The sequence below is a fragment of the Chinchilla lanigera genome, unplaced genomic scaffold, assembly GCF_000276665.1.
Source record: "Chinchilla lanigera isolate Chin_1 unplaced genomic scaffold, ChiLan1.0 scaffold00136, whole genome shotgun sequence".
Lineage (NCBI taxonomy): Eukaryota > Metazoa > Chordata > Mammalia > Rodentia > Chinchillidae > Chinchilla > Chinchilla lanigera.
Window position 1 is genome coordinate 1299537 of NW_004955537.1, and position 27043 is coordinate 1326579.

Below are 27043 nucleotides of genomic sequence, written 5' to 3' on the forward strand. Positions count from 1 at the left end.
TTGTAATGCGACCAGCCACAGCTGCCTCCCTGGAAGACAGTGTGGCTTTAAAAGCTCAGCAAAAACTTTTGCTAACTGGTAGTGAGAAGAAAAACAAGGTTGAACTTACCTCTGTCATGCGGGGCTTGTGGGAGCTCGATGGCACAAGCCTTCCTGTGTCAGGATGTGGAGCTGTAGCCATGGTGTATGTCTCTTTGCTCACCTTCTGCTTAGACCTCAGGAGGGACAAAGCAGCTTTAGTGGAAACCCCTGGAAGGTTGGGGTTGTACAAACTTATGCACCAACCAGCGTAAACAGAGGACCTCCTATCTGCATGCTGGATGTGATTTGGCTTAATGTAGTTTAAATAGCACCAACTGACATTAGTGGTCGTGTGGAGGCTGGGGAACTGCAGTACCTTCTTTGAGTCCGTACCTTCTTGCAATTTGGCTGGTCTGGGGGACAGAGGCAGAGAGCTGGGAGGTGCCAGGGAAGGGAGGTCTAGTTGTTCCTTGGAATCTTCTTTCTTTACACTCAGTGGGGGCAATCCTCTTCGATGAGGTTTGCCAGATGGCTGGGTGCATTCCTTCAAAGCTTCTGAGCCTGGGGCTGTCCCATGGGGCAATGTGGGGTGAGGGACGGAAGGAATCTCCTTTGGGTCAGTTGGATTCAAGGACAGGCTGGATGGTGCTTCCAGGTCCCTCCTGCCTTGGCCCTGGCTTCCCAGGTGGGATTTCTCTGTCCTCTTCCCATCCTCCATGCTGGTCAGCACTACACTGCAAGGTTTCACCAGCTCAAGTTTGTCATCTGCCTGGGAGGCCTCCTCCTCCTTCACCCTTTTTTGCTGCTGGGTTTCCATAGTAAGTTCAAGGCTGCCAGCTGGTGAAAGGACTCGCTTGCTTCCTCCTGCAGTCGATGAACTTCCCTCCAGGCTTGAGACACCCTCTGATGACAGGGACATACCTTTCCTTTCAGGCAATGTCACAGGCACTCTCAGGTACGGAGTCTGGAAACCTCTGCTTTGCTCTTCACTTAACCCAGACGGTCCAGGCCCAGCTTCATACATATCTGCCCCACACACAGTCAACCCCTTGGATGGGGGCTCCTCACCCTTGGGAAGGGGTGCACTGGCTGAACTGCCGTGGGACTGTGTGACCAAGATCTGAGAAAGGGTGGTGTACATTGCACTCCCATAGGATGGCATGTTGGTCTGAATGCGGACAGGCACAACCAGGGACTCCACGGTGTCTGGACAGGCGGGCAAGGCCAGCGGAGGGGCTGATGTGGGTGCTGAGGAGCTGGCTGGAGGAGCTGTGGGGGGCAGCTGCATGTTGCTGCTGTGCCCTGTGCTGCAGGAGGGGCCGGGAGATCCTGTTGCCAGTGGGGCCAGGCTGGTTTTGACTGGGGGCAGACGGTTTTCCACATCACTAGGGAGCTGCAGTGCAAACTGGGATTGCAGAGGCAGGAAGAAGCCAGAAGAGAGTGCTGAGGAGGCAGGGTATGGCATAGGAAGAAAGGAAGGGGGTTGCCGGAAGGGGATATTGGCTGGGTGAGGCAGCAGCTGGGGCAGAGGAAGCTGGCCTGGGTGCAGAACAGTGGGTTGGAGAGGCAGTGGTGGGGCCTGGAATAAGGAGGGAGGGAGCGGGGGTAGGGAGTACGGGGAGGAGAGGAGGCCAGACACGGCCTGTGTGGAGAAGAATTCTGAAGACTGTCCTGGCTCGTGCTGCAAGAGGTGCTGGAAAGAGAAGAGGGAAACAGGTGGGGGCAGGTATGGTTTGTCCTGCAGGGGCAGCTGGGTGACAGGGTGGTGGAGCACCTGCAGAGCTTCCGTGTAGGGTGGAGTGGACCCCAGCGGGGGCCTGTCTTGCACCTGGCTCTTGCTTCCCAGGTGCCCGCTGTGCAAGGTGGCTGCTGAGGAGATCCTGGGCAACAAGCTTTTGGTGGAAGGTTTGCTGGATGAAGGCTGTAGCTCCTCCGTGTCCTGTCTTCCCTTGGGGCTGGCCTCTGGCTCGGTTTCTGGAGGCCTGCTCAGAGAGGCCTGTCTCACCAAAAAGCATTTTCTTCTCTCTGGCAGGGCCACTGGGGCCAGGGGAGCTGCAGGGGCTGGGGCAGAAGGGCCTGTCAAGGACAAGCTGCCATAGTCGAAAGATTTGCTGCGTGTCTCAGTCATGTGGGCAGAATGGGAAATGTTGGGGCTCTGCTCTGATGCTGACCTCCGCATCTCCCGAGCGTGCGGGTGGTGGCTGGGGACAGTCAGCATGTGGGTGCCCAAAGGTTTGGAGCGTATGTCTGAAGAGGGCCTGGCAGTCTCCACTTTCCCATGCTCATCCCTGTCGAATGAGGCTGAGCGGCTGGACCCACTCAGAGAAACACTGCTTTCCTGGCTCGGGCTGCGAGATAGCGGCACAGACGACTCGAAACTGGACTCTCCCGAGGACTGGGCCATCTCTGCCAGGCGCAGCCTCTTCTTCTTGGGTGGCAGCTTCTCAGCAGGGAGTTGAGCAAGTGTCTGGCTGCGCTGGGGCCACTGGAACTCCTCTGTCTTCTCCGGTTCCTTTGGGGGTGGCTCAGGCTCTGTGTCAGGACGATCGGGCTCCTCAGTCACCAGGATCTCCGGGACCTGGATGTTGGGTTGGCGGACCAACCTGGGCTGCAGGGAGTGAGCTGAGCGTCCTTGCGGGGCAGATGGTGGGGATGAAAACTGGGCCAGAGTCTTGTCTTCCCCTTCCAGGCCACTGGGCTGCTCGAGAGGGTCAGATTTCTCAAAGGAGCTGGTGTGCTGGATGACAGAAATTTCTTTGGACGTTGTTCTCCTCTCCTTCCCTGATTCTGCCCCGGATCCTGGCTTGGGAGTCCTTGGCTGGAAGCCCGTGGGTCCCTCCAAGGAGGGCGCTGATTTACCTGGTTCTGCTGGTGACTTGGTGGACTCTAGAGGAAGGTTCCGAGCAATGTCAGACGGCCCAGGGCTGCCAAACTGACTTTTTGTTGACTCAAAAGCAGGTGGCTCCTCCTCATCCCCAAGGCTCTTCTCTTTTCTTCTCTTCCTCAGTGGAGTGAGCTCCAAGGTGGTCCCCAGTTTATAATGCATCATCTGGGACCACGGCTCATGCTCTGCCTGACTCTTCTCAGCCTCAGGAGTTGCATGGGTACCTACAGAGAGGGGCTTTGCAATCTGGAGCTCTGAGCAGTAGTACTTTTTATGGGCTTCGTAATTATCCCTTTTCTTGTACCGAGCACCACAGATGGTACATTCATAGATCACCCCTTTCGTTTTCAACCCTTTCTTGGTCTTTTTGGTGGGTTCACTTTCCTTGGGCTCTGCATCATCAGAGGGCTTGGAGGCTGTGTCTTTGCTACTCGGTCCAGGTTCCTCGGCACAGTACTCACCTCCCAAAGGCAGTTCAATGGCTGGCTGGCGCTTCAGCATCCGGGGGTGGGAAGTAAACACTGGACTGCTGCGGCTAGGGGCTTCGGAGTCAGGGATGTGGTCATCGAAAGAGTAGCTACCACGGAAGGTGTGGTGTGGGGTGCTGATGGTGCAGGTGGCAGAAGGCATTGAGTGACTTCTCAGGAGAGGCACAGGGGGGGTGGTGCTGGGTGGGTGCTGGAGGCTCAGCAGTGATTGTTCTGGCTTTGTCTTCTCACCATGGGACGACAAGGGCTCCCGGTAGAGGCTGGATTTGGGGGACTCCATGCTGCTGCGCCTGGTCAGGGAGCTCCTCCTTGGCTTCACACTGTCAATCTCGCTGGTGTCCACCACAGCCTCATTGATGGTGATGAGCTTTGTGATGTGCTCGATCACCTGAGTCCGGGGCACAGACAAAGGCACCAGGCTGGGCTTGTCTTCAGTGGACAGGGGCAGGAGTGGCTGGGTGGAGGTGGCCGTCAGCATGGTGGTCCGCTGCCCGATCCGCCCGCATTTGCCAAAGATGATCTCTGCGTAGGACTTAGCATTGGTGTTTGGGGGGCTGACCTGCTGCTCAGCGCTCTCAGAGCGTGAGAAATACCCGGACTCAGTGCTGCCTTTGCTGCCTGGGCTCAGAAACGCCTGCTCATCAATCACCTTCTTTCGCTCACTTAGACGGAGGGCCAGCTTCTGCTTAATTGTGTGGGTGTCTTCGGGTTTATGGCTCAGGGGATGCTCGGCTGAGGGCTCTGCAAATGGAGTGGGGTCCTCGAGTGACAGTGCTGAGCTGGACTGGGACAGGGAACAGCGTTCGTGGCTGGAACCGTGGCTCCCCGAGCTGTATAAACCACTGGAAAGGAGGGGATGCTTGGGTCTTGGAGAGAGCTCTGCAGCGGGACCGGCTGTGGTGCTGGTTTCCTCTTCAGAGTCTGTGCTTTCTCCCTCAGTGGGCTCCTCAAACTCCTCCCCAGGGATCCTCTCTATTTCCAGCCCAGGGGGATACATCTCACCGCCCGCGCCAGAGGCCAGGCCAGCTTTGATACGGTGGGCATGGGACTTCCTGTGCTTGTAGAGGTTGCTCTTGGTCTTGAAGGAGAAGCCACAGGGGCCGCAGGGGTAGGGCCTCTCACCAGTGTGTGAGCGGATGTGCTTCTGGAGCACACTGGGCTTGGCGCAGGGCCGGCTGCAGTACTGGCAGATGTACTTGCCAGGCTTCTGGGGTTTCCGTTCCTTCTTGTGTGCCTCTTCTGTAGGCTTTAGGGAGACCTGGGAGGGACGGGGCACAAAGACCTTGGGGATGCCAGGCAGGTCCTCTGGAGGAAGGATGGAGGTGTGGGAAGGGAGGAGCTGGCTCTGTGGGTGGAGCCCAGGGGCCACAAAGGAGCCAGAGGGTCCAGGTCTCATGGGGTCAACCAGCTGCCACGTGGACCCCTCCAGGAGATGCTCAGGTTTTCCAGGTGACATGAATGCTGGTGTCAGAGGGTGCTGTGGAAGTTGTGAGATGTGGACGGAGGCTTCGATGGGAGGCCTCTTGGGGGGCTTCTGCTGCTGGCCCGTTTTCTCCTGAGAGCCTTCCCTAAGAACGGACGAGGGGCCCGGGAAGGGCTGCGGGGCTAGGAGCTCCTGAGGGGTGCTCTCCTGGGTGGCAGCTGTGCTGCTGCCTGGGAATGGGACGCTGGAAGAAACACTGGTCTGAATGGCCTCGCCTTTGGTCAGCCGCTTCCGGGGACTTCCCTCTGCCTTCTTGATCCCCTTGACACTTTGTTCAGGATCCATGACCTTCAGAGAGACTTCAGATGCTACTCAGGGAGGTTTGGGGCAGGCTGCATTTACAAATAATCTTCGTGTCCCCGGGACGTGTCCGGCTTTGGCCACATTGGTCAAGAGGTGTGGAAGCCAAGGCCAAGACGGCTTTGGGAGTTTTTTGCAAGTGTCACTGGCTGCAAGTAGACTCAGAGCAGGTCATCAGAGCTTGAGCTATTCATATTAGCGAGGCATGGCCCTCTACTCTGCAGACACAAGGCACACCAGCCTTTCCCGCTGGGATGTCTGCCATGAAAACGTCATGGAGGATGTCAGTATTGCCATTGTACTGCTTCAGTTGGCAGTGGCAAGTGGCCCCCACGAGTCCCCTGTGTGCTATGCGAAAAGCCGAAAGTTGGAGACCTCTGTGTCCATGGCCCGGTCATCCCTGGTCCTGGCCCAAGAGATATTACACTGGATCCAGGGGTGGCTTGGTCCCAGCCTCTTCTTCCCTGTAGTCTTGTGCTGGAGATCAATGGCCTCGGAGGAGAAATCACGCTCTTCTATGGGGCAAAAGTGCACACAAAGAAATACACATGGAGGAGAAGAGAGAGTTATTGTGACATGTCCAGAGCCCAGGCAGCTCCTACTCAATGTTAAAGTCAGTGGAGACCTCTAAAAGGTTAACCAGAGAAACTTAACCAGACCCACTTTCCCTAACTCCACTGACCAAGTGCTGCCCACCCCTCCCTCATGGCCTCTGTATCAAAAGTCCATGTGTTTCTGACACTTGGCTGAGTGGGGTGTTGGTGGCAGCAGGCAGGGCAGGCTCTGGGAACTGCAGGGCTGTCAGGTGGAGGCTTGGGTTCTCACCCCTGCTGTAGGGTCCACTCCAAGTGAGTTTGAGCACTGCAAGCCTCCGCTGCCTAATCTATAAACCTGATAAGAGCAATTCCTTCCTCAACTGCAGCTTGTGGGTATGATGGGGTCTGACAAGAGAATGCGGTCGGATGGACTGTGGGTGGTGCTGGGCCGGTGTGAGGACACACACACAGCTTAGTCAGAGGGTTTTCCCAAGCACAGACTCTCTCTCTCTGTCTGGCCCTGGATATGAAAGTGTCCTCTGGGGAGCCTCATTCATCACTTTTTATCCTGTTACAAGGTCACTCCCCATCCCACCCCTCAGCCTGCTTTCAAGGCAAAGCTGTAAGCTCCCGCCACAGCCCATGGGGACTCACACGCTAACACAGACGTGGCTACCTGATTGATTCTCACGAGCATCAGGAAGACCATCTGCAAGGTTCCTCCAGCTTCACAGCCTTTTTTTGGTCTAGCCAGTGCCCCAGGGAGGCCCTGGAAGTAGCTTAGAATGGGGTCCATGCCAAATGGAGGGACACAAGGACAATGCTGTTCTGAGGGGAGCCCCAAGTATGTGCACTTTCCCAGGGCAGCCCGAAGTCAGAGAGTCTAGCCTTCCTGGGCTCTAAGTGCATCCTCAGGGGCCTTACACCAGTGGACTGGAATTTCAAAGCTGGGGGCACTGTGACTCCATCTCCTCCCACCACCTCATCTGCCAGGTGAGAACGCAGAGGACACAGAAGGGCAGTGGCCTACCTAAGACCCCAGGTTTTAAAGCAGCCTGAACCCAGGCCTCCGCAGCAGGGTTGGTCCTCTAGCCCCTACGCTGGTGTCTGTTTCCTGGGCAAAGCCCTGGGCGAGCAGCAGGTGCTTCTGTTCTTCCTCTGTATGCATGTCCTGCCCTGGAACCCTGACCCCAGGCTCCCTTGGTGCCCTCACCTTGCTTTTCATCAGGAGTTTGCTGACACAGACTTGCCAAGTTTGCCTGCTGCACTTTCCAAGCACGCTCAGAAGACTAATGAGTGTGCAAGGCTCAAATCACTGTCTCAAATGGAGGACCTCAGACCCTGTGACATGCAATGGAGGAGCAGATGATTCAGTCTAGCTAAAAATTATATATGTTGACAACTTCTGCATCTTTTTTGTTTCTATCTTGCTTCTACAAAAAGTTAAAACTTTAAGAAAATCATATTTATGGAAGAATGACCACATATAAATATTATAAAATTATAAATAAAAGTAACAAATCATAACAATGCAAATGTAAATTGGACAGGAAGTTAAGATACAAACAACACTACAATACCAATCAGCCTACAGCATTTCTGTAGTTCAGCCACACATTTATATAAGAGCTTCCTGGGAGCCAAGAAGAAAAAAGGAGATGTGGTGCATTGTAGAGTAACATAGCCAGAGAGGAATAAAGTTCCTTGCAGGGGCAGGAATGATGCGGAGAGAATCTATGTCTTCAATGGTATCCTGTTAGCAAATGCGCTGATTGATTTTTCTCAGTGGAAGACCACGACTCAGCAAAAGCTATTCTTAAAGAAGTCAAATCTCTCTTTGGACTTAAGCAGAGAAGGCACCCTCCCAAAGCAAGCCAAGTATGGAGAAGGCAGGGAAATCTCATGGCAGTGTACCACAGTCAGCAGTGTAGCTATATACAACATCAGCCAAACAAGGACACTTCTGAGGTGAAAGGGGCCCTACTAATAATTATGGAGGAACCGCAGGAATCAACTCAGCCTTTCCCAGACAAACCAGGACAGATGGTTACCCCAGATACCCTGTGATGGAAACCAGACATGGGTGCTGTCTCTGGGCATCTGGTAGCAACTCTGGACCTTTGCTATGGGGCTGAAATTGCACCATGGATTCCTAGAGACGACTGTCCAGCCCCATCCCTTCACCTGACAGATGAGGAGCCTGAGGGCTGGAAAGATGGTAGGATTTGCCCTCATAACCACCTGGCAGTGGTGACAGAGTGGGGCCACCCTGTGCCGCTAGAGGCCACAGCAGGTTGGTCTCCTGCCCCTATCAACAGTATTCTCTGTGGCTCTGCGCAGTTGGGTCCTGCAACCACGGGTCCCTCTCTAGGGAATCACGAGTACAGCCCAGGGACATTGCTGTGTCCACAGTGAGGAGACTCAGGGACTGTCTAGAGTCTGAGTGGCAGCACCGGCCTTTCAGCTTGTGTTCTAATCTTGCTGTGACTGCTGGGTGGGAGAGATGGGGAGCCTGCTAAGGTGCTACTGCCCCACCTCACTTATCCAAACCATGGTGTGTGGGAGGGCTGAACCACCCCAATCCAGACGGGGTGGGCACAGTGTGTGGCAAGCAGAGAGCTGAGTTCTGGGCTGGTTGGGCCTCGGGCCTGGCTGCGCCTGTGGAGTGTGCAGAGAGGCCTTTGGGTGTGTGTTGGGTAACAAAGGCTGACTGTGCTTACTGTTTGTATTGACTTTCTCAGGAAAGACTCTCAAAGCACTCCCTAACACTAGCTCATCGTTAAGTGTGGCTTCTTCCGGTGGAAGGGTGGGCCCTGTGGCATGACTTGGTGGTGAGATGGTCTGAGTGGAGCCAGCTGGCCAAGGAGGACCATACATTGTATGGTCTTGAGGTTCTTCCTTTGCAGAGCCACAAGTTCCCCAGGGCCAAGTGGGAAATGCCTAGGGGCTGGGGCTCAGGGCAATTCCCAGGGCCAGGCAGGCAGGGTGGGGTGCAAGAGGGAGATAGTCAGGTGACTGTTGTGTCATTAAGTGACTCTCTGGTTCCAAGTTGCCTGCCTGGAGTCAGTGTCCAACCTACACCTCTGAGCTGGGCCTGGTGTTTCTCCAGGGAGGAGCCACACGACCCATCAGCGTTGTCAACCACCAAAGCATAACAGCCTGTGAGCCTGAGGCCAGACTTCTGTTCTGCACACAGCATGTGGGGATGACCAGCTGATCACTGGGCCAGTGCTCTGTGCCACCCTGCTCTGTCATGGTAGCCTGACAGGTGGCAGGTGCTTGAATCAAAGGGCCCCAGGTGGGGACAGCTGGTACCATGGATGCGGATGCCGAAGAACCCAAACCTAAGGCCTCAGTCTTGGACAACATTAGGATTTAGGTGCATCACAAATAGGTGTTGAGGGGCTGGGGATTTAGCTCAGCGGCAAAGCGCCTGCCTGGCAAGCGCAAGGTTGTGAATTCGGTTCCCGGTACCAGTGAAAAAACCAAAAAAAAAAAAAAAAAAGAAATCAAAACAAATAGGTGTTGAGTTGTCTGTTGTTTCAGCTCCTTCAGGAGGACTATACTCGCTAATGGGACTGCGCCACTAAGAATATGGCTCTTTCCTACTTTCTGAGGTTATGTGTAAAATTTTAATATAAGCCCAAAGTGATAGAAAAATCTCTCCTCCAGGGAATTACTGAGGGCACCTATAAAAATCACCAGAGAAATGAAATCAGAGCTTTGGGATTTCCCTTTTAGATCACAGGGACCTGAACCCCAAACCTTTAGAGAAAGGACAGACGTCCTTTGCTGGTGATTGTAGAATGGCCACAGGGACCCTACTGCCTGTCACTGAGGCCACAGCCCCCAAACAACTCTAGTCAGCAATCATCACCCCCCACTGGTTAATATATCAGACTATTTAGCTTGCCTTTCTAGAAGCTTCCATAGGTCTGGTCACTGGAACAGCCCAACAGGGAAGAGAGCAGGGCTTGCTGGAGCTAGAGCCACAAAAGCCTTGGGGCACTGGTGAGTGGTGGAGGAGCCAACAGGTTCCAGGCAAGGTGGCCCGAAGCCAAAGGCCTGAAGCACCTTCCCATCCGTGGGTGGGAGCACATGGCCAGTGTGCACGGTGGGTATCCTTTACCTGGGGAGATGGGAGTCCTGATAGGAGGTCAGCTGGAATGTGCTTCAGGCTCTGGTTAAAGCGTGGGCCATGAGCCCAGTGAGTCAAGGCTGAGGCTGCTGGGTGAGAGGCACAGCACATGCAAAGCACAGAAGGCTAGAATGAGACGACGGGGCTCCGGCACCCAGACGGTCCAGGTGGGAGCCCCACACTGTGCTGGCGATTCAGGGCTCTGAGAGGTGCTTCCACACATTCCTTCCTGTGCCCCAGATTGCCAAGGCTCAGCTGTGCCAAGAAGACCCTCTAACACAGCTGTGGTCACGACTAACCCTCGGGAAGCGGGGAGAGGCACAACTGTGCCCCATGGGGCGGTCAGGGGCAGGTTGCTGGGCTGAGCCAGTGTGGGCTACTGGCCTCGCCCACACTTGGCGTGGATTTATTCATGGAAAACAGACTCAACCCAGGCTCCTAGGGTCTAGGCTGGAAGGAAAAATTTCCCTTTTAATATAGTAAGCCAAATAGCACTACTTCCCTGAGAAGCCTGGGTCTCTTATTTAGGTTGAGCCTGACCTGTATCACAGGGGGTTCATCAGCGTGTTCCTAGTGAACTTCTCCCCCATACCCAGCAGGGACCACAGCTTACTCAACTTCACGTTCCTGAAAAGATGCCTGATATAGTAAAATATAAAAGTATTTTTAAATCCCTAAACTGAGAGCCTACCATAAATCCACGTTAGCGTATTGTTTCTCACATTCGCTCTTGTTTTATAAACGCGGGCCTAAAGTTTGTTGCTGCAGATCAGACAGGAAGGGCAAAGGAGGATTTGAACCCAAGTGCAGGCCATGACTAGGAAACCCAGTGAGCCCTGCTCTTGGTCAGGGCGGCCCAGGCAGATTCTGTCTTCCCCTCTGGTCTCCCACGTCCTCCAGGAAATCTTCCCTGGTTATGGCCACCTGCACTTGCACTCAACACGCTCCTCGTGTGCAATTTGTCATCCTGGGGGACCATGTTAACCGCTGCTGTTTGGACCTCGAATGTTCCCCAAAGGCCCGTGTGTTACACGCCTGGTCTGCTTGGTGCCATTGGAAGGCAGTGGAAACGTGAGGAGGTGGGCAGGCAGGCAGTCATGATCTTTGGGTGTGCCCTCAAACTGTGGGGCTCTGGTCTCTTCTGTTCTCTTTCCCTACTTCCTGGCCACCACGAGGTGAGCGCTTTGCTCCATTACCCACGCTTGCCGTGATGTACTATCTCGCTACAGACCCCAAAGCAAAGGGGCCAGCTTATTATGGACTATCTCCACGAACTGTACCCCAAAAGAAACTCCTCCTCTTTTCAGAATTGATTATCTCAGATATTTTGTTGGAGTGACACAGATTTGACTTATACATTAACCTTAGGGCTGAGCTTTGTGAAAAAAAAAATAATAGTGGATTATGTGCTGTCTGAGGGGTGATCTTAAATAATTTCCCTTGGATGACTGATTTCTGTGCTCCTATCTTGAGCCCTTTTACTTCCCATCCAACCCTAAGACCAAGGCAGGGTTTAGGATTTCTGCACATTGGTTAAAAAGCACCTTCTGTTCATAAAAGAGCAACCTCGGCAATCCCAAGTAATTTATAACTCGTTGGTGTTTGTCTTCTGTTAGAGTGTCCAAGGACCAATGAGAAATATACGTCACTACAGAGGACAGTATCTCTGGTGGCATCCCCATAGAAAGCAGGGACACACTTCACAGTGGAGACCAAGCAATGGCACAGTTGGAATTTGACTCTGCCAGACTTGCAAAGGCCCAGACTTACCCCTGTTTACTTGTGGCTGTGATAACTTGAGTGAGGGTAGTGTCAGCCAAGGCTCCATATCTGGACTGAACAACTGAACCATTATTCCATGTCAGAACCATTCTTAGGGGTCTGCATAAACCAGCTTATGTATTCTTTGCAATAATCCTATCAGGCAGGGACCATTACCATTCCCATTTTATAGCTGAGGAAATTGAGGCACAAAATCACAGAGATGCTAGTAGCAGAGCCAGAACCTGGACCTGAGCCATCAGGTGATGTACGCAGGGGAGACCTTCAAGGCAGTGGGGGCCATGCAAGGCTCACAGGCAGAATTCAGATTTGAAGCAAAGCCCTAACCCAGTGGGGGTAACTGAATGCTGTTCTCAGCAAGCTTGCCTTTCCACTATCAGGTTGGCCTCACTGAGAATATTCTCTTTCTTTCATTTGGAAAAATATCCACGGTGTTTAAGGGATGCTCCCATCAAGACTGGAAATGGACTGAGTTCAGCAATGGTCACCTCACCTCAACCAGGGCCTGGTGTGAAGCCCTGGCACTTGTGACCAACTTGTCTACTAAGTTATCTACTGCTACATAGCTGGTTATCTATCCATCTACATGGCTTGTCATCCATTTATATCTATTTCACCCATAAGGATTAAAAGGGGCTTCTGGACACTGTGAGAACTCAGTGGGCATCTGTGAACTCAACTCGACCTATTTATCTGCAGTGGTCCAGGAAGTTCTTATGGGTGAAAGAGCCTGAGGAAGAACAAATGAGAGTTGGGCAGGTCGGGTACCTAGCTTCTGGCCGTTTGTGTTCTGCCTGTGTCTCATCAATGCTGCCCAAGGAAGACTCAGATTCCACACTGGACCTCTTGCTTCTCAGTTTCTTGCAGGCTGCTAGCTGTTCTTTTGATGCCGTTTTGTTTCTATACAAGATTAGTGGTACAAAAGGCCCACCTGCCCACAGCCTGCCTAGGTAGTGAAGGCTCTCCTGCCTACTATGGAGGGCAATTTAAGAACACACTGTAACACTTGCTCTGCTCTGCTCCCCTCCGCTCCCCTCCTCTCTCATCCCTTCTCCTCTCCTCACATCCACTAGGATGGCTATTATATAAAAAAAAAAAAGAAACTGAAGAAACTGGCAAGGATATGGAGAAATTCTGAAAACCTTGTGCACTGCTGGTAGGAATATAAACTGGTTCAGCTTCTGTGTGAAACTCAAAAAATTAAAAATAGAATTACTACATGATCTGGCAATTCCACTTCGGGGTACATGCTCAAAATAATTGAAGGCAAGGTCTCAAAGAGATATTTGTATGCCCATGTTCACATTCCCAACAGCCAAAAGGTAGAAGCAACACAGATGCCCATCAAGGGATGTATAAATAAAATACAGTCTATTTATACAATGGAATATTATTCAGCCTTACAAAGGGAGGAAATTCGGACACACACTACAACATTGGTGAATTTTGATGATATTGTACTAAGTGAAATAAGCCAGTCATAAGAGAACAAATGCCACATGAGTCTGCTCACACAAGGTGCCTTGACCAGTCAAACTCATCGAGACAAGAGGGAGACGGTGGTTGCAGGCCCTATGGGGAGGGAAGAATGAGGTGCCTGATGTGTGCAGAGTTTCAGTTTTGCACCATGAAGAGTACTGGAAACTCTGTAGTTGTGCAGCACATTGAATGTGCTATCTAACACTACTGGATTTAAAATGGTTAGGATGGTAAGTTTTATGTGTATTTCACCACAATTTAAAAAAATGGCAAAAGTTTAATAGGCACTTCAAGAAAGAGTTATCTAAATGGTCAATAAGCATATGTCAAGTTTTCTTCCCCTGCTTTCATGTAGGAAACTTAGTTTTAGGTTTTACATTTAATGCATTTTGAGTTGACTTTTTTACGTATGGTGTAAGATAATGATTCAATTTCACTCTTTGGCATATGGACATCCAGTTTTCCAGAGCCATTTGTTGAAGAGACTGTCCTCTCTCCATTGCATCTTCTTGGCATGCTTGTTGAAGATGAGTTGATGATAAACAAAATGAATTTATTTCTGGGTTCTTTGTTCTGTTTCATTGGCCTATATGTCTTCTTTATGCCAGAATCATACTGTTTTGATTACTGCAGTTTTGTCATATAATTTGAAATTAGGAAATGTGATACTTCCAGCTTTGTTGTTTTTCTTAGGATTGATTTGGCTATTCACATTTCTTGTAGTTCTATATGAACTATAAAATTGGTCTTCTTTCCATTTTATAGTGAGTGTATGGAACCTGTAGATTGTTTTAGGTAGTTGGATCTTTTAACAATTATTAATTCTTCCAATCTCTGAGGGCCACATTTCTTTATATTTGGCAGTTATGAATAAAGGTATCTATTCATAAGTGTTCCATAGTTTTCAGTGCAGTTTTTCACTTCTTTAGCCCTAGGTGTTTTATTGTTTTTAGTGCTATTATATGTAGCATTATTTTCATTTCCTTTTCAGATAATTCATTATTATGTGTGTAGAAATGCAAATGATTTTTGTATATTGATTTTGTGGCCTGCCATTTTACTAAATTTGTTCTAACAGTTTTTAAAATGGTGTCTTGTTTCCTATATATAGTATTATATTGTTTACAAAGAGGGACAATTTTGCTGCTTCCTTTCCAATTTGGATGCCTTTAATTTTTTATTCTGGCCTAATTGCTTGACTAAGACACTCAGTACTATATTTAATAGAAGTGGTACGAGTGGATAGCCTTGTCTTTTCCTGATCTTAGAGAGAAACCTTCAAGTGTTCACCACTGAGTATAATACAGGGGAAAATCTTATTTATCTGCTCATGGTGTGTATTCTTTTTAATATCCCATTAAATTTGGTTCAGTAGTGTTCTTCTGAGGATCTTTGAATCTATGTTCATCATGGATATTAGCCTGTAGGGTGTGTGTGTGTATGTGGTATTTTTTGTGGGTGTGGTATCACAGAAATGCTGGCCTCATAAAATGAATTTGGAAGTATTCCTTCTTATTCAGGTTTGTGGAATCTGTCCAAAAGGATGGGTATTAATTCTTCTTTATCTGTTTGATCGGGTTCAGTAGTGAAGTGATCCATTCTGAGCTTTTCTTGATTGGATGGCTTTTGATTACTCCCTACTAGTTATCCATCTGTTCAGGCTTTTATTTCTTCATGATCTAGCTAAGGTAGGGTGTATTTTTCTAGGAATTTATTGTTTTCCTTTAGGTTATCCAGTTTGTTGGCATAGAATTGTTCACAGTAATATTTTATAATCTTTTTATTTCTGTTGCATCAGTTGTAATGTCTCTTTAATTTTTGATTTGGTTTATTTGAGTCATCCCCTTTTAGTGGGTCTTGCTAAGGTTTATCAATTTTGTTTTTTAAAAAACTCTTAGTTTCATTGTTTTCTTCCAATTATTTTTCTATTTTTTTCTAATCCTCATTATTTCCTACTTTCTGCTAACTGTGGGCTTAGTTTGCTATTCTTTCTCCATCTCCCAAGGGTAGAAAGTTAGGTTGTTTAAAATGTGACTTTTTTCTTTGCCTCTCTATGTAGCCCAGGTTGGCCATGAACTTGTAGCAACCTCCCTGCCTCTGCCTTTCAAGTGCTGGAATTACAGGCATGTGCCATTATGCCTAGTTTTCTTCTTTTTTAATATAAGGATTTGTCATCATGAATTTTCCTCTTAGTACAGCTTTTGCTAAACCCATTAAGTTTTGGTAAATTGTATTTTTATTTGTTTTGAGTAACTTTTAAATTTCCTTTTTGATTTTTTTCCTGTGACCAATGCCTGAATGTATTCTTTAATCTGTGAATTTTGCTATTTTCCTTCTACTATTGAGTACTAGTTTTTTCCTGTTATGGTAAAAAAAAAATATTTCATATGATTTCAATCTTCTCTCAAATTTGTTAAGACTTATTTTGTAATCTAATGTGTGATCTATCCTGGAGGAAGACTCATGTGCATTTGAAAAGAATGAATATTTTGTTGCTATTGGGTGGAGTGTTTTACATAAGCCTTTTAGGCCAATTTGGTCTATATTGTTAAGTCATTTGTTTTCTTTAGTGATGTCTTGCCTGGATATCCTATCCATCATTGAAAGTGAAATACTGAAACATCCATATGTTCAATATGATTATTCATTCGGGAAATATAAATGAAATCTAGCACCCAGTCACCAAAACAGCTAATGTGAAACAGAAAATGATACCAAGGATTGCAAGGAGCAACTGGAATTCCTTTTGTATACTGGCAACCCAAAGGTAAATAGACACAATCATTTGAAAATGGATCCAAAATTGGGTAACATTTAATGCCAAATATATATACATCTCTTGACCCAGAAATTCACTCCTAACAATATATGCTACAGAAACACATGTGTTTGTCTGCCAAAAAACACTAACAAGAATATTCATGGCAGCTTTATTCATAATAGCAAAAAAGTGGAAACAACCCAAGTGCCAATAAAAATATGATGGATAAACAAATTTCAGCATGAGCATTTAAGAATTATTACACAGTAATAAAAAACAAAGTGCTGCTATGGACAAAAAATATGAGTGTTATGATAATAAGCAAGGAATTCAGACACAATGGACTCCATGCTGCATGATGCCATTTAGTTTAAGCACAGACACATTCTATTTTATGATCTCAGAAGCCAGGATAGTGGTTAACCTGGGTGGGGCAGATGGGTGTTTACTAGGAAGCAGCTTTCTGAGGTGATAGACATGTCCTACATCTTCATATAGTTACATATATATTACATTTGTGTATGTATATGTGCAGTAATACCCTGGTTCATGGATGCTTCTGTTCGCAAACAATTCAGTTCTCAAGCAAAAGCATTTGACAAAATTTTGCTTCCATTCACAAACTCTACACTGGGTGACAAACACAACCGCAGCCACCTTCCCCACACCAACACAAATGCGGCCATCTTCCTCAAAATTGTAAAACAATTAAGTTCGTGAGCTGAGATACCACTGTATATGTGTATATGTCCACACATCCATGCATATACGTGTATACATACATATGTAAAAACACTCCTAGCTATATACTTCTACTTTATTACATCACTGTATGTGTTTTGTACCTCAATTTTTCAAAAGTCATGGACTTTGCTCTTGAAAAATACAAAACTTGTCAGGAGGAAGACAAAATTGAAGACAGATACTAAACTGTGGTAGATGCCATGAAAGAAATGAGTTCCAAGTACAGACTGAAAGGGGCTGCCCTCTGCAGGCTGATAGCAGGCTCTCCAGGGAAGCTTTAAGAACAGGTACCCTGGGCTCCGAAGGATGAATGGTTTTGCACAAAGCAGAGAAGAGGATGAGTGTGAGGAAAACAAGAAGATGCTGAAGGCAACCAGAGCATGAGAGAACCGAACGGTCCAGTGGTTAGGGTGTCAGGCTCAGGAGTGGGAGGTGAGGTTGAGGGTATGAATCAAATTAGCCTTCAGATTTCTTTACTTAAGCAGGATCTCCACAGATATTTGCTGAGTGAATGAATGAGTCTCATTGTCACAATGCACCCACTTTCCAGATATGATTGACTGGATGGCAGCAAGTAAATGATGAGATAACTGTTCCCCTGAAAATAAGACCTAGCTGGAAAGGAATCAGGCTGGAATACTAGAAGTCAAAAATTCCAGCTGCAATCAACTTGCCTTGGCCTTACCTGCCTTGAAGAGTAGCTGAGCAAGAGGACAGTAATGGCAGGTATGGCAAGGACAGGCTATTTGGGGCAGCATTTTTGAGCTTTAGTTTTCAAGCCTGATTATTTTCCAGCAAGGTCTTATTTCTGGGGAAAAAGAAGTATGTTGCTTATGTGGTCATGAAGTCTGTTACTTCTAAAATTGCTAATTTTCCAAAGACCTGATGTCCTCCAAGGCCCTGGATTCCAAAACATCCCCAGTGGGTACTGAGTCTCAGTTATGCTCGGGAGCTTTTGCATTTATCTTTTCCCCCAACTTGCATTCACTCTGTCCCACAAATACATATAATATTTGGTGGTTCTGGAAGTTATATCACCATCTTCAAATACTAGATATAATTTGCTATTTTCTGGTCTGTAGGCTTGAGATAGTGTCTATTCACATCCTGCGGTGAACAATGGAACGTGCGTACGTTCCCTCCTTTCCACCCTTGTCTCTTGCGCACCCTTCAGATTTTTTTTTGTTTTTGTTTTTCTCCGGTACCGGGAACCGAACTCACGACCTTGCGCTTGCCAGGCAGGCGCTTTTGCCGCTGAGCTACATCCCCAGCCCCACCCTTCAGATTTTTGTTAGCTATATATTACTACTTCTCTACTGCCAAGCATTATAACATTCACATTTCTTTTCTATATTATAATTCAATATATAGGTTAATTCTAAAAAAATGAAGTCAATAAACATTGTATCAGTCAGCCTTTTGTTGCTGAGACAAAATGCCTGACATATACAACTTAAAGGGGGCAATGGTTTTCTGACTCATGGTCTCCAACGTGTTCACTTCATGGTTGGCTGACTCCATAAAACTTGATGGTGGAGAGACATATCGGAGGAAAGCTGCTCAACTCATGGCATCCAGGAAGCAGACAGCAGGGGAAGAGACCAGATAGTAAGGGATGAGTAAGGTCACAGCTCCAGGGCCCACCAGACACACCCAAAAGTGTGCTTTACTAACTTCCTCAGTGTCCCTCAAGCCAATCAAGTTGACAATTAAGATTAGCCATCACAGGTATGATAGTGACTTTGAAAGAAGATCCTTGGCTTGAAATCAGTATCCTCCACTGTACTGGAACACCTTTTGTTACTGATGAGAAATTCTGGCTTAAATTGGACTCTCTGGAGTTTTTTTAGCTTTCATTTTCTTAAATGTCACCAAAATGTGTCTAAATGTTTATTTTACTAAGTTTTGTTCTACATTCAGTGTGCTCTTTCTACTCTAAATCTGCATTTCTTGTACTTATGGAAATTTTCTTTGTTTATATCTTTGACTATTTCTACCTATCTTCCCCCTAGCTGTTGTTTGTGGCCTCTACGTCTGGCTCTCCTGCTTGATGGATACTGAACCTCAATGCATCTTAATTTTTTCCTCCTTCACATTTTGCTCTATTTTCTGGGAGATTTTCTTGATTTTAACTTTTAGGTCACCAAGCTGTTCTTCATTCATATCCATTGTGTATTTCAGTGTAGCCACTAGATTTTTCTCAGAAATCATGTTTTAAATTTTCTGTAATTATTTCCTATTCTCTGATTGTTTCATCTTCCTAGCAACCTGTTCCTTTCTATGAAATGGAATACTCTATCAATTATTGATGATAATTTATTTCAGCGTTTAATATTTGAACTCTGTTTCCACTGGAATGAGCTCTTTCTTTTCTTCCATTTTCAACTTCCTCTTTCCTGCTATTGGTTTTCTTCCACTGGTTACTGATTCTGGTTGTCTGCATATATCTATGACCGAGGGCTATGTTGTAAATTAGTATTTGTGTGAGGCTACAGATTTGAGCTCCTATAATGAATGCACTTAGACTAGTCAGAAGCTTATTACTGTCTCATGTAATGGTCTGGGTGTAAGTGGTCGAAGCTGATACGGTAACTTCCCAGTGTGGGCATCTTTGACCTTGCTCTTGTCAGCCACAGCACACGGCTCCCATGTTCCGCCATCATGTCCACAAAGAAAGGGTCTGGCAGGACTAAGAGTCACACCTGTCATTTCAGTTCACATCAGCACATGATTACACCCAGCTGCTAGGAAGGCTAGGAAACGTGGTCTTTAGCTGGGTGGCCATGAACCCTGCTAACACTTCCATCACTACAGAAGAACAGAAAAAGGATATTAGTGAAGCAGCCAACTCCATAAGGAGTCCTGTGAGGTGTTTGTTCTATTTCCCTGACAGGTTCTTCATGGAATGGGATGGGGTTCTTTGTAAAGGTGAAGCCTGGAACGAAAGTCTCCCAGTATGCATGGGAAGTCAGCACAGGAGCTCTTGCCACTGCCAAAAGATGTCCTCCATGAGGGCCATAATGGTGTTGCTCACACGAGGCACAGCTGCCAACATTCGCCTGCTCACTCCCCTCCCCACACTGAGTCTGTGGGAGATGGATGGAACCCCCTCACCAGCCTCTCTCAGACTTGGCCCTGTGATGTTGGTTAGAAAACATTTTCTGGATTTGGGCTGTCCCTGGCTGTCTGCCTCTTCCTGTAGAAAGCAAGGAGGGGTCAGACAGTACTGGGTCCTCTGAAGAGGTCTTCAGGGAGGAAGAACCTGGCAGCTGATCCTGCTCTTCACTTTGTTGCTCTCAATGTGAACTATGCTTGGATTTTCTAGGATAAAAATCACTCAGACTTCTGGGGTCTGGCTACCGTGTTTTCTGATCTGATCCTCTGTCTATACATTCTCAGGGGCTTCCTAGCTTCCTAAGATTTATGAGCATTTCTGGTCCATGGATGGCTTCCTACCTTGTTTTGCAGAGCTACTATGACGTCATTTTTCTAAAAATGCCTTTCTCTGTCATCATAATGACTCCCAGGGATGAGATGGAGGCAGACACTTGTGCTCCAGCAGTGCAGAAATCATACCTCTCTGACTGAGAGGCTGATGCCCTTTCCAGAATTCTGACACCAGAAGGAAGGACAGGTCCTTCCAACTGAGGGGCAGAATCTCTGGCCTCCATAATGTCTGCTCCATGGAACTTTTGATGTCCTAAATGAGGGCCCAATGGACGCTGATCAGCCAATTCCCAGTACCCCGCCAGCCACAGGAGCTGAGAGCCAGCACACTGTGTACACTAAGTGTGCTGGGAAATAAGGGTCCCCTCTACCCTACTAGAGGCTGCCCAGGAAATGAGTCTAACCCATAATGACTCCCCTTCTTAAGACCTTTTTCTCCCCACTAGTTAAGGCCTCACAAGCATGGCTTCCAAGATCACTTTTCCAGACCCCTGCTATATCTCCAGCCTTCCTTCCAGGCTGTGTGAGTTGCAGAATTCTCAGAACTTCCTTTTTCCTCCTTCCCATTGCCTAAAACTCCTTTTTCCCATTGCCTAAAACTCCTTTTTCCTCCTGAGTGTGTGGCATGTTCCTTAGTGTCCTTCAGACTTACGTGTAGCGGTTAATCTTGTGTATCAATTTGGTTAGGCTGCGGGCCCAGATATTTGATCAAACATTATTCTAGACGTTTCTGTGAAGGTACATTTAAGATGAGATTAACATTTAAATCCATAGACTTTGCATAAAACCCAGTACCTTCTGCAGTAGGAGTGGGTCACACGCAAATAGTGGGCAACCCTAATAGAGGAAACTGGCTTTCCCAGAGAAGAAACCAAATCTGCGAGCACTCTGTCTTTGGGGTCTACAGTTCCCCGGTTCTCCACCTACTGCCCTACTCTGAAGATTTAGGACTCATCAGCTTCCACAACTGTTTGAGCCAGTTCCTTAAAATCAGCTCCCTGTGCCCCAGGATTGCTTTGAGATTCTGTGTGTTTGAAGTGCTTAGCACAATGCTTGGCACGTAGCCAGTGCTCAATGATGTCAGCACTACAGGTGACTACCCCAGTTGCCCTCTAGTTTGTGTCTTTGTCATAAGAGACAATTTACCTTTCTTAAACCACCAATTCCTTTGTCAGTATCCACAATAAGAGAGAGAGAGAGAGAGAGATGGAGGGAGGGAAAGGCGGAGACAGAGACAGAGACAGAGAGAATCCTATTGGTTCTCTTTCCCTGGAGCACCCTAACACCCTCAACAGACACCAAGTACTTCACCAGGCTGGCCCTGGCCCCTCTGCTCTGCCCCTGGCACCTGCTCCCCCTGCAGGCCTCACACTGTGTTGTAACTTTATGGTAAAAAGTTTTTCTCCCCTAAGGGGAGAGCTCTTTTATGACAAGGGGCCTGTCTCATAACCTCACGGTAGCTATCACACCAGTAGTGCTTAGTAAATAGTGTCTGTCAAGGGCAGGTGATTCTGTGACAACCGGAGGACTGAGCTGGTAGCCTAGGGGAGTCATTCTGGGTGGCAGGAGAGGGTTCCAGCCAACCTTCTTGAAAGGGATCTCACAGGAGAGGCCCGAGGGAGACAGAATACCCGAAAACCAGGCTCAGGCACCAGCCTAGATGGAGGTCCTCGATGACAGTGCAGCAGCTGCCTCAAGCCTCCCATGTGGCACCCCCACTGGCATCGCTCAGGGCAGTTGAGGAGAGAACCCTGGATCAGGGCACAGCCAGTCCAGTTCTTCAAGCCCCTCTAGAGAACTTGGTGACATTCAATAAATTCCAGTCCCATTTTCTGGTCAGGAATTCTCACTTCAGGTTCTGACCTAGGCCTTCCTTTTGTGACAGCCTCTGAGCTCTCAAAGCCCTGAGGGAAGCCACTGTCTGCATCCTCCAGAGGAGCAGTTCCCAGGCTGCTTACACTCACCCTTAGCCCCCGTGCACCTTCTGTCCTCACTGAGCAAGAAGAAATTGTCCAGTAGGATTTCCCAAGGCTGTGTTACAAGAAAATACACTCTTGCAATTCACACATCATTTTCCCATCCAAACCAGGGGTTTTGAAAATTCTGTCCTGGCAGAAGGCCATGGGTGGGGGACATGGAGCAGAGAGGGACCCTTTGAGAATTACTTCTTGGTGCTTCCCAAAGTTCCAAGCACAGGTTACTGATTGCCCACAGCATGATGAACAAGTGCATGAGCCATGGGTGAAGAGATAAATGCTAAACTGGATTGATCACAGCATAACCCCAGTTCTTCCAGAACAAGCTCAGGTCAAGTGCATTTAATTCAGGAAAAAAGGCAAAGAGCAAGAAGAGAAGATAAGCAACACACTGGCAAAAGGCCTGGTGATGTAAGAGAGAGGAATCATGTCTTGTGACGAGAGACAAACTGCAGAGCAACAGAGACGATAACAAGAGGCACTGACATTACTGAGCAGTGAGGAGGCGCCAGGACTCTGCTGAGACTCAAGGCCCACGAATCCTCAAAACAACCCTGGGACGTAGGTAATGTTTTTATGTCTGTTTCATAGACGAGAAAATTGAGGCACGCGAGCTCACGTGACTTGCCCCAGGGCACACATTCACTTCTGTGTGGGGTGGGAGTCCAGGCAGGCAGATGGCTCCAAGTCTGTGCTGTAACTACCTCCTGCATAATCTCAAGCAAACAAAACCCGAGTTTTGTTCAGGCCTAGGGACCCAGAGTCCTGGCTTTGCTCCCAGCTCCCTGGGCATCCTGGGAAGTCCTCCCCCAGTCTGTGCTGAAAAATAAGCTACTAACTGAGTTTGGGTCCTGGAGGCCTTCCCCACCTTGACATTCTGGATGCATCTTCTCCATAGCTTGGGTTCACCACCTACCTGAGGCCCCGCTCACCCCAGCATGCCTGGCCTGACTCTGGCTCTGAAGGAGCCTCCCGACTAGGTCTGTGCATATGGACACCCTTCTTGATAGTCTAAGCTGACCACAGGGTGCGCCCTCACCTCACCTTCCTGCCTGGTGGTCTAGACGCCCCACCCTGTGCCCTCCCCTCACCCGGCCAGCCTCCAGCTCCCTTCTTCCACTCTCCCCACTGTGCTCTGTTCCCTCCCACCCTTTCTGTCTCCTGGCCTTGGTTTAAGCCCGTCCCTCACCCCTGCTGCCCAGGCTCCCTTTTCCCTTCTTTTTCTCATCAGATCCTACTGCCACCACTGCCAACGTCTCCCTGGGACCTCTGCTGTCCCACACAGAACCAATTCCCCTTCCTCTGGCCTGGGCTTCCCCCTCCTTCCCAGATACTACTAATGACACCAAGAATGATGCCGCCGTATACTTGTGCAGCAGCTATAGCTCATCCAATGCTTTCATAGTTCTTATCTCCTTTGGTGCCACCCAGGGTCATCCTGCAGACAGCCTGTTATTATTTATGGCTCCATCTGCTCCACTGACTATAAGCACATTGTCTGGGCAGCACTTCCCCACTTCGGAGTTCCTCAAACACTCTCTGGGAAGGGCCTTATCATCTTATCACGCAGATAAGGGAACAAAGGTGAAGCGGGGTGGACAAGCCGGGCTGAACCCACAGCCAGACTCTCCTTCTCCGTCTTGGCTTCCCTAGGATGTCCTGTGCTCCCTGGGTCCTGCTCAGGATCTGACTCAGCTCTAAATTTTCGACCCATCCTCAGCCTGGACAAATATGGTGTCCTGAACTCAGGAACCAGGAGGTTCCTCAATCCTCATTCACTCAGGCGTAGGGCCATCAGCTGCTGAGGGCCCCCTCCAGGTCACCACTCAGCTTCCTCAGAGCCAGGCCCTCCCACACTGGGTAAGCAGAGCTGGGCCCATGAAAGCCCGAAATCCTGGTGATTTTCTCCTCCACCCAGAACCTCGGGAGAGTCTAGACACTCGCTTCGGGCTTGTGTGCTGGTGGCTGCCCCAGCCAGGAAGCAGGTTAACACCTCCTGCCAGGAAGCAGCCCAGGGCCGCTCCAGGAACCTGGGGAGAGGACTCAGGGATGCCCTGGGGATGGGCGGTGGAAGGCACCGGTAGGGCTGGGTTCTGTGTCAGCCACCCGCAGGGCAAGTGCCCAGGGCTCCATCTGCGGGCCATGTGGGGCCAACCCTGCTCACCACCGCCTGCAGGGACTCCCCACTCCCTTCCCCAGAATTCAGCTCTTTCTATCAGGTCACCTTTGTCTTTAGGCATGGGTTTCCCCACAGGATTGGCCCAAGTGCCAGGCTTCTGTTTCCTAAACAAGATCACACTCCTGTCTTCCTGCCTGGGTCATGCACAGTGCCTCTGCTCTCGTGGTAATGACAGCCATCACTTTTTTTAACCTAAGTGCTATTTTAGTTTTAATTAACACATAATACTATGCACCAGAGTACCAGAACTTATTCTTTAACTGTAACTTGATATCAGTTTTCTGATTTCGTCCCATGGTCCCCTTCCCCCAGCTCTGCTAACCATGATTCTACGCTCTACATCTATGAGATCAACTACTTAAATATGTGGAAGCTGCCAACTCCTACTCCTACTGCTTCTGATGTGACGTGTGGGCCGAGCCGTGCATCTTGCACCCTAACCCCATGCCTTCTCACATGCCATCTCCCAGAGGTAGGTGTCAGAGTGCAGGGGGTCGTGCTCCCTGCGCCTGCCGGGGACCAGGGGTGTGAGTGAATGAATGAAGGAATGAGTGAACAAATGAAGTTATGATTGTGGAAAACCTCAGGGAAGGACAGTTTTCAGAAGTCACCTTCACCCCTCTCTGCAAAAGGGGGGTAGCATTTCTTTCTGAACCTACAGAGTAGGTTAATCTGTGAATGAATAACATTTTCTAAATTTGAGTTTCTCTCATAAACATAACTCCTTAGATGGCGTCTAGTCATTCGCTTTTGAAAAAGCACTCTTTTAATGTATACATGTAAATGATTTTTAAATGTATTCATAAGGTCGCACAAGCCTTATTACTGTAATTCCAGAACATTCTTTATCACTCCATAAAAGAAACTCCTACCTACTAGCAGTCATGCCATGTTTCCCTCCCCTCAGTCCCTGGCAGATATTAATTTATCTACTGTCTCTATGAATTTGCCTTTTCTAGGCATTTCATATAAAGGGAATCATCCAATATGTGGCCTTTTGTGTCTGGCTTCTTTCACTTAGCATAATGGTATTAGTCATTTGATTTAAAAACATTAGTGTTTCATGTGTTTCTCAGAGCATTCTGATCCCCCCTGGTTTTGAGGTCACAAAGCCTGTGAAATCATGCAGGTTGGAGCCAGCCACTGTGAGCCATTGGACAGCATGAGATCTGGCAGCAGGTACATAGGCTGGCCACTGGGAGAGGGGTTATGGGATGGGCAGTCTGGGGCCAGCAGCAGGACAAGAGAGGTTAGGCGCTCATGTTGCACTCATGTTTTATATCAGCTGTGACCCTGCAGTGGTTGATTGATTATGTCAACTTGAGAAGTTTAGAAGCATAACTAAACTTGGCTCAGCAATTTGCTCAGCAATTCTACACCCTAGGGTGTAGAGGAGCCACCCTAGGGTGGATCATCACCTTGATAATACAAAAGGGAAATGAAGAAGGACAGAGGTACTTCCATTCCTTTTGGAGGAGCTCCAGTCTTCACCTTCAGCTTGGACTTAGTCTCCTGGCTTCTAGTGCAGACTCTTCGGCTTCCACCTTGAATCCTTCAGCCTTCTGTCGCAGACTCATCGGCCTCCTGGTACGGACTTGCACGGAACTCTGCAGTGAACTCCAGACCCTGGACTGATTCCTTCAGTCTTCAATGTGCAGACACCCTCTGCACACTTCCCCATACAACTGTCTGGCTGATCGTCACAAGCCAATCTTGTAATTTCTTATAATTTGTACATCCTGTGTTATATCTGTTTCTCCAGTAAAATCCTGACTGATACAGACCCCAAGAAATGACTGCCTCCAAACTCTGTTCTTTGGAGGGGAGACATGGGTGCCAAAGGCCACCAGCTCTGGTCCTGCCTTTCTCTTGAAGGGAGAGTCCCACTTATCAGATGATCTCAAAGCTCAAGAGGGGGTACAGGCCCCGAGGGTTCAGTTGGTTCCAGTCCATGGGTGCACACAGGCAGAGGCTACCCTGACTCAACACCCTGCCTGTCTGACCTGGGCATCCTTTCAGTGAGGCAGTGGCTCCCATCAGGAATCCTCAACAGGCAGAGCAGGGCCAAGGACTCTTTGGCTGGGTGCTCTCTGTGCATGCATTGATTAATTACTTAGTTAATTCTCTCTGCCTTTCTGCAATTTTAATTGGCTTTACTCCATAGAGGTTCTGTCAACCCAGGGGAAGTGGAAAACCTAAGCTCTGCCAGAAGAGACTGGAGGTGAGTAAGTCGGCGAGAAAGGCCGATGCAATGGTTCCGCTCGGACCTCAGACTTGGTGTGCAACTTCCCGGAAGCCAGGGAGGGGAGCGTGATGAGGTGTACATTCCCAGTGTCCTGATGGTAACAGGCCAATCTCAATAAAAGCAAAGCTCTTTTTGGCACTAAGAGCTGGAGGAAATTTCTCTTTTGCTGTTTTAAGCAGGGAGCCATTCATGAAGTTACACCCACCCCATATTTCCCTAAACTCTGATGTGCCAGTTCTGAGCGAGGCACCAGGCTCTTACAGCAAAAGAATGCCTAGTGGGTCCATCCTTTAGGCCATTAGCTGCTGTCTGGGTGTAGTGGATTGATAACTGGTGGTCAGCTTATAACCCCCAGCTGAACTGAGTGAGTGGTGCTAGGTGTGGGAGGCCCACCTGAGGACTGTTGTCAGGAGCATAAGAGGCAGACCTGGAGGAGAAGAAGCAGGCTGTTGGGAGCTGAGAGAAGCTGTTGGGAGCTGAGAGAGGCTGTTGGGAACTGAGACTGTGGGGAGCTGGCTTCCTGATGAACTTGGCTGTTTTCATCCTCCGAGGAGCTCGGGACCTCGCTGGCACTAAGAAT

The 27043-nt window shown here is 48.6% G+C and overlaps 1 protein-coding gene across 7 annotated transcripts in view; it reads right to left on the reverse strand.

Moving 5' to 3' along the window:
• Hivep3 (human immunodeficiency virus type I enhancer binding protein 3) overlaps positions 1–27043 on the reverse strand; it is a 334231-nt gene that overhangs the window by 44253 nt on the left and 262935 nt on the right. For 6 of the 7 annotated variants that reach the window (XM_005410588.1, XM_013507767.1, XM_013507768.1 and 3 more), the window contains one exon: positions 110–5691. In XM_005410588.1, coding sequence (XP_005410645.1) covers positions 110–5161 — 5052 coding nt within the window. In that variant the 5' untranslated portion in view covers positions 5162–5691. Of the gene's footprint in view, positions 1–109; positions 5692–6925; positions 7016–27043 lie in introns of those variants that run through there. The other variant, XM_005410591.2, reaches the window with a different exon arrangement.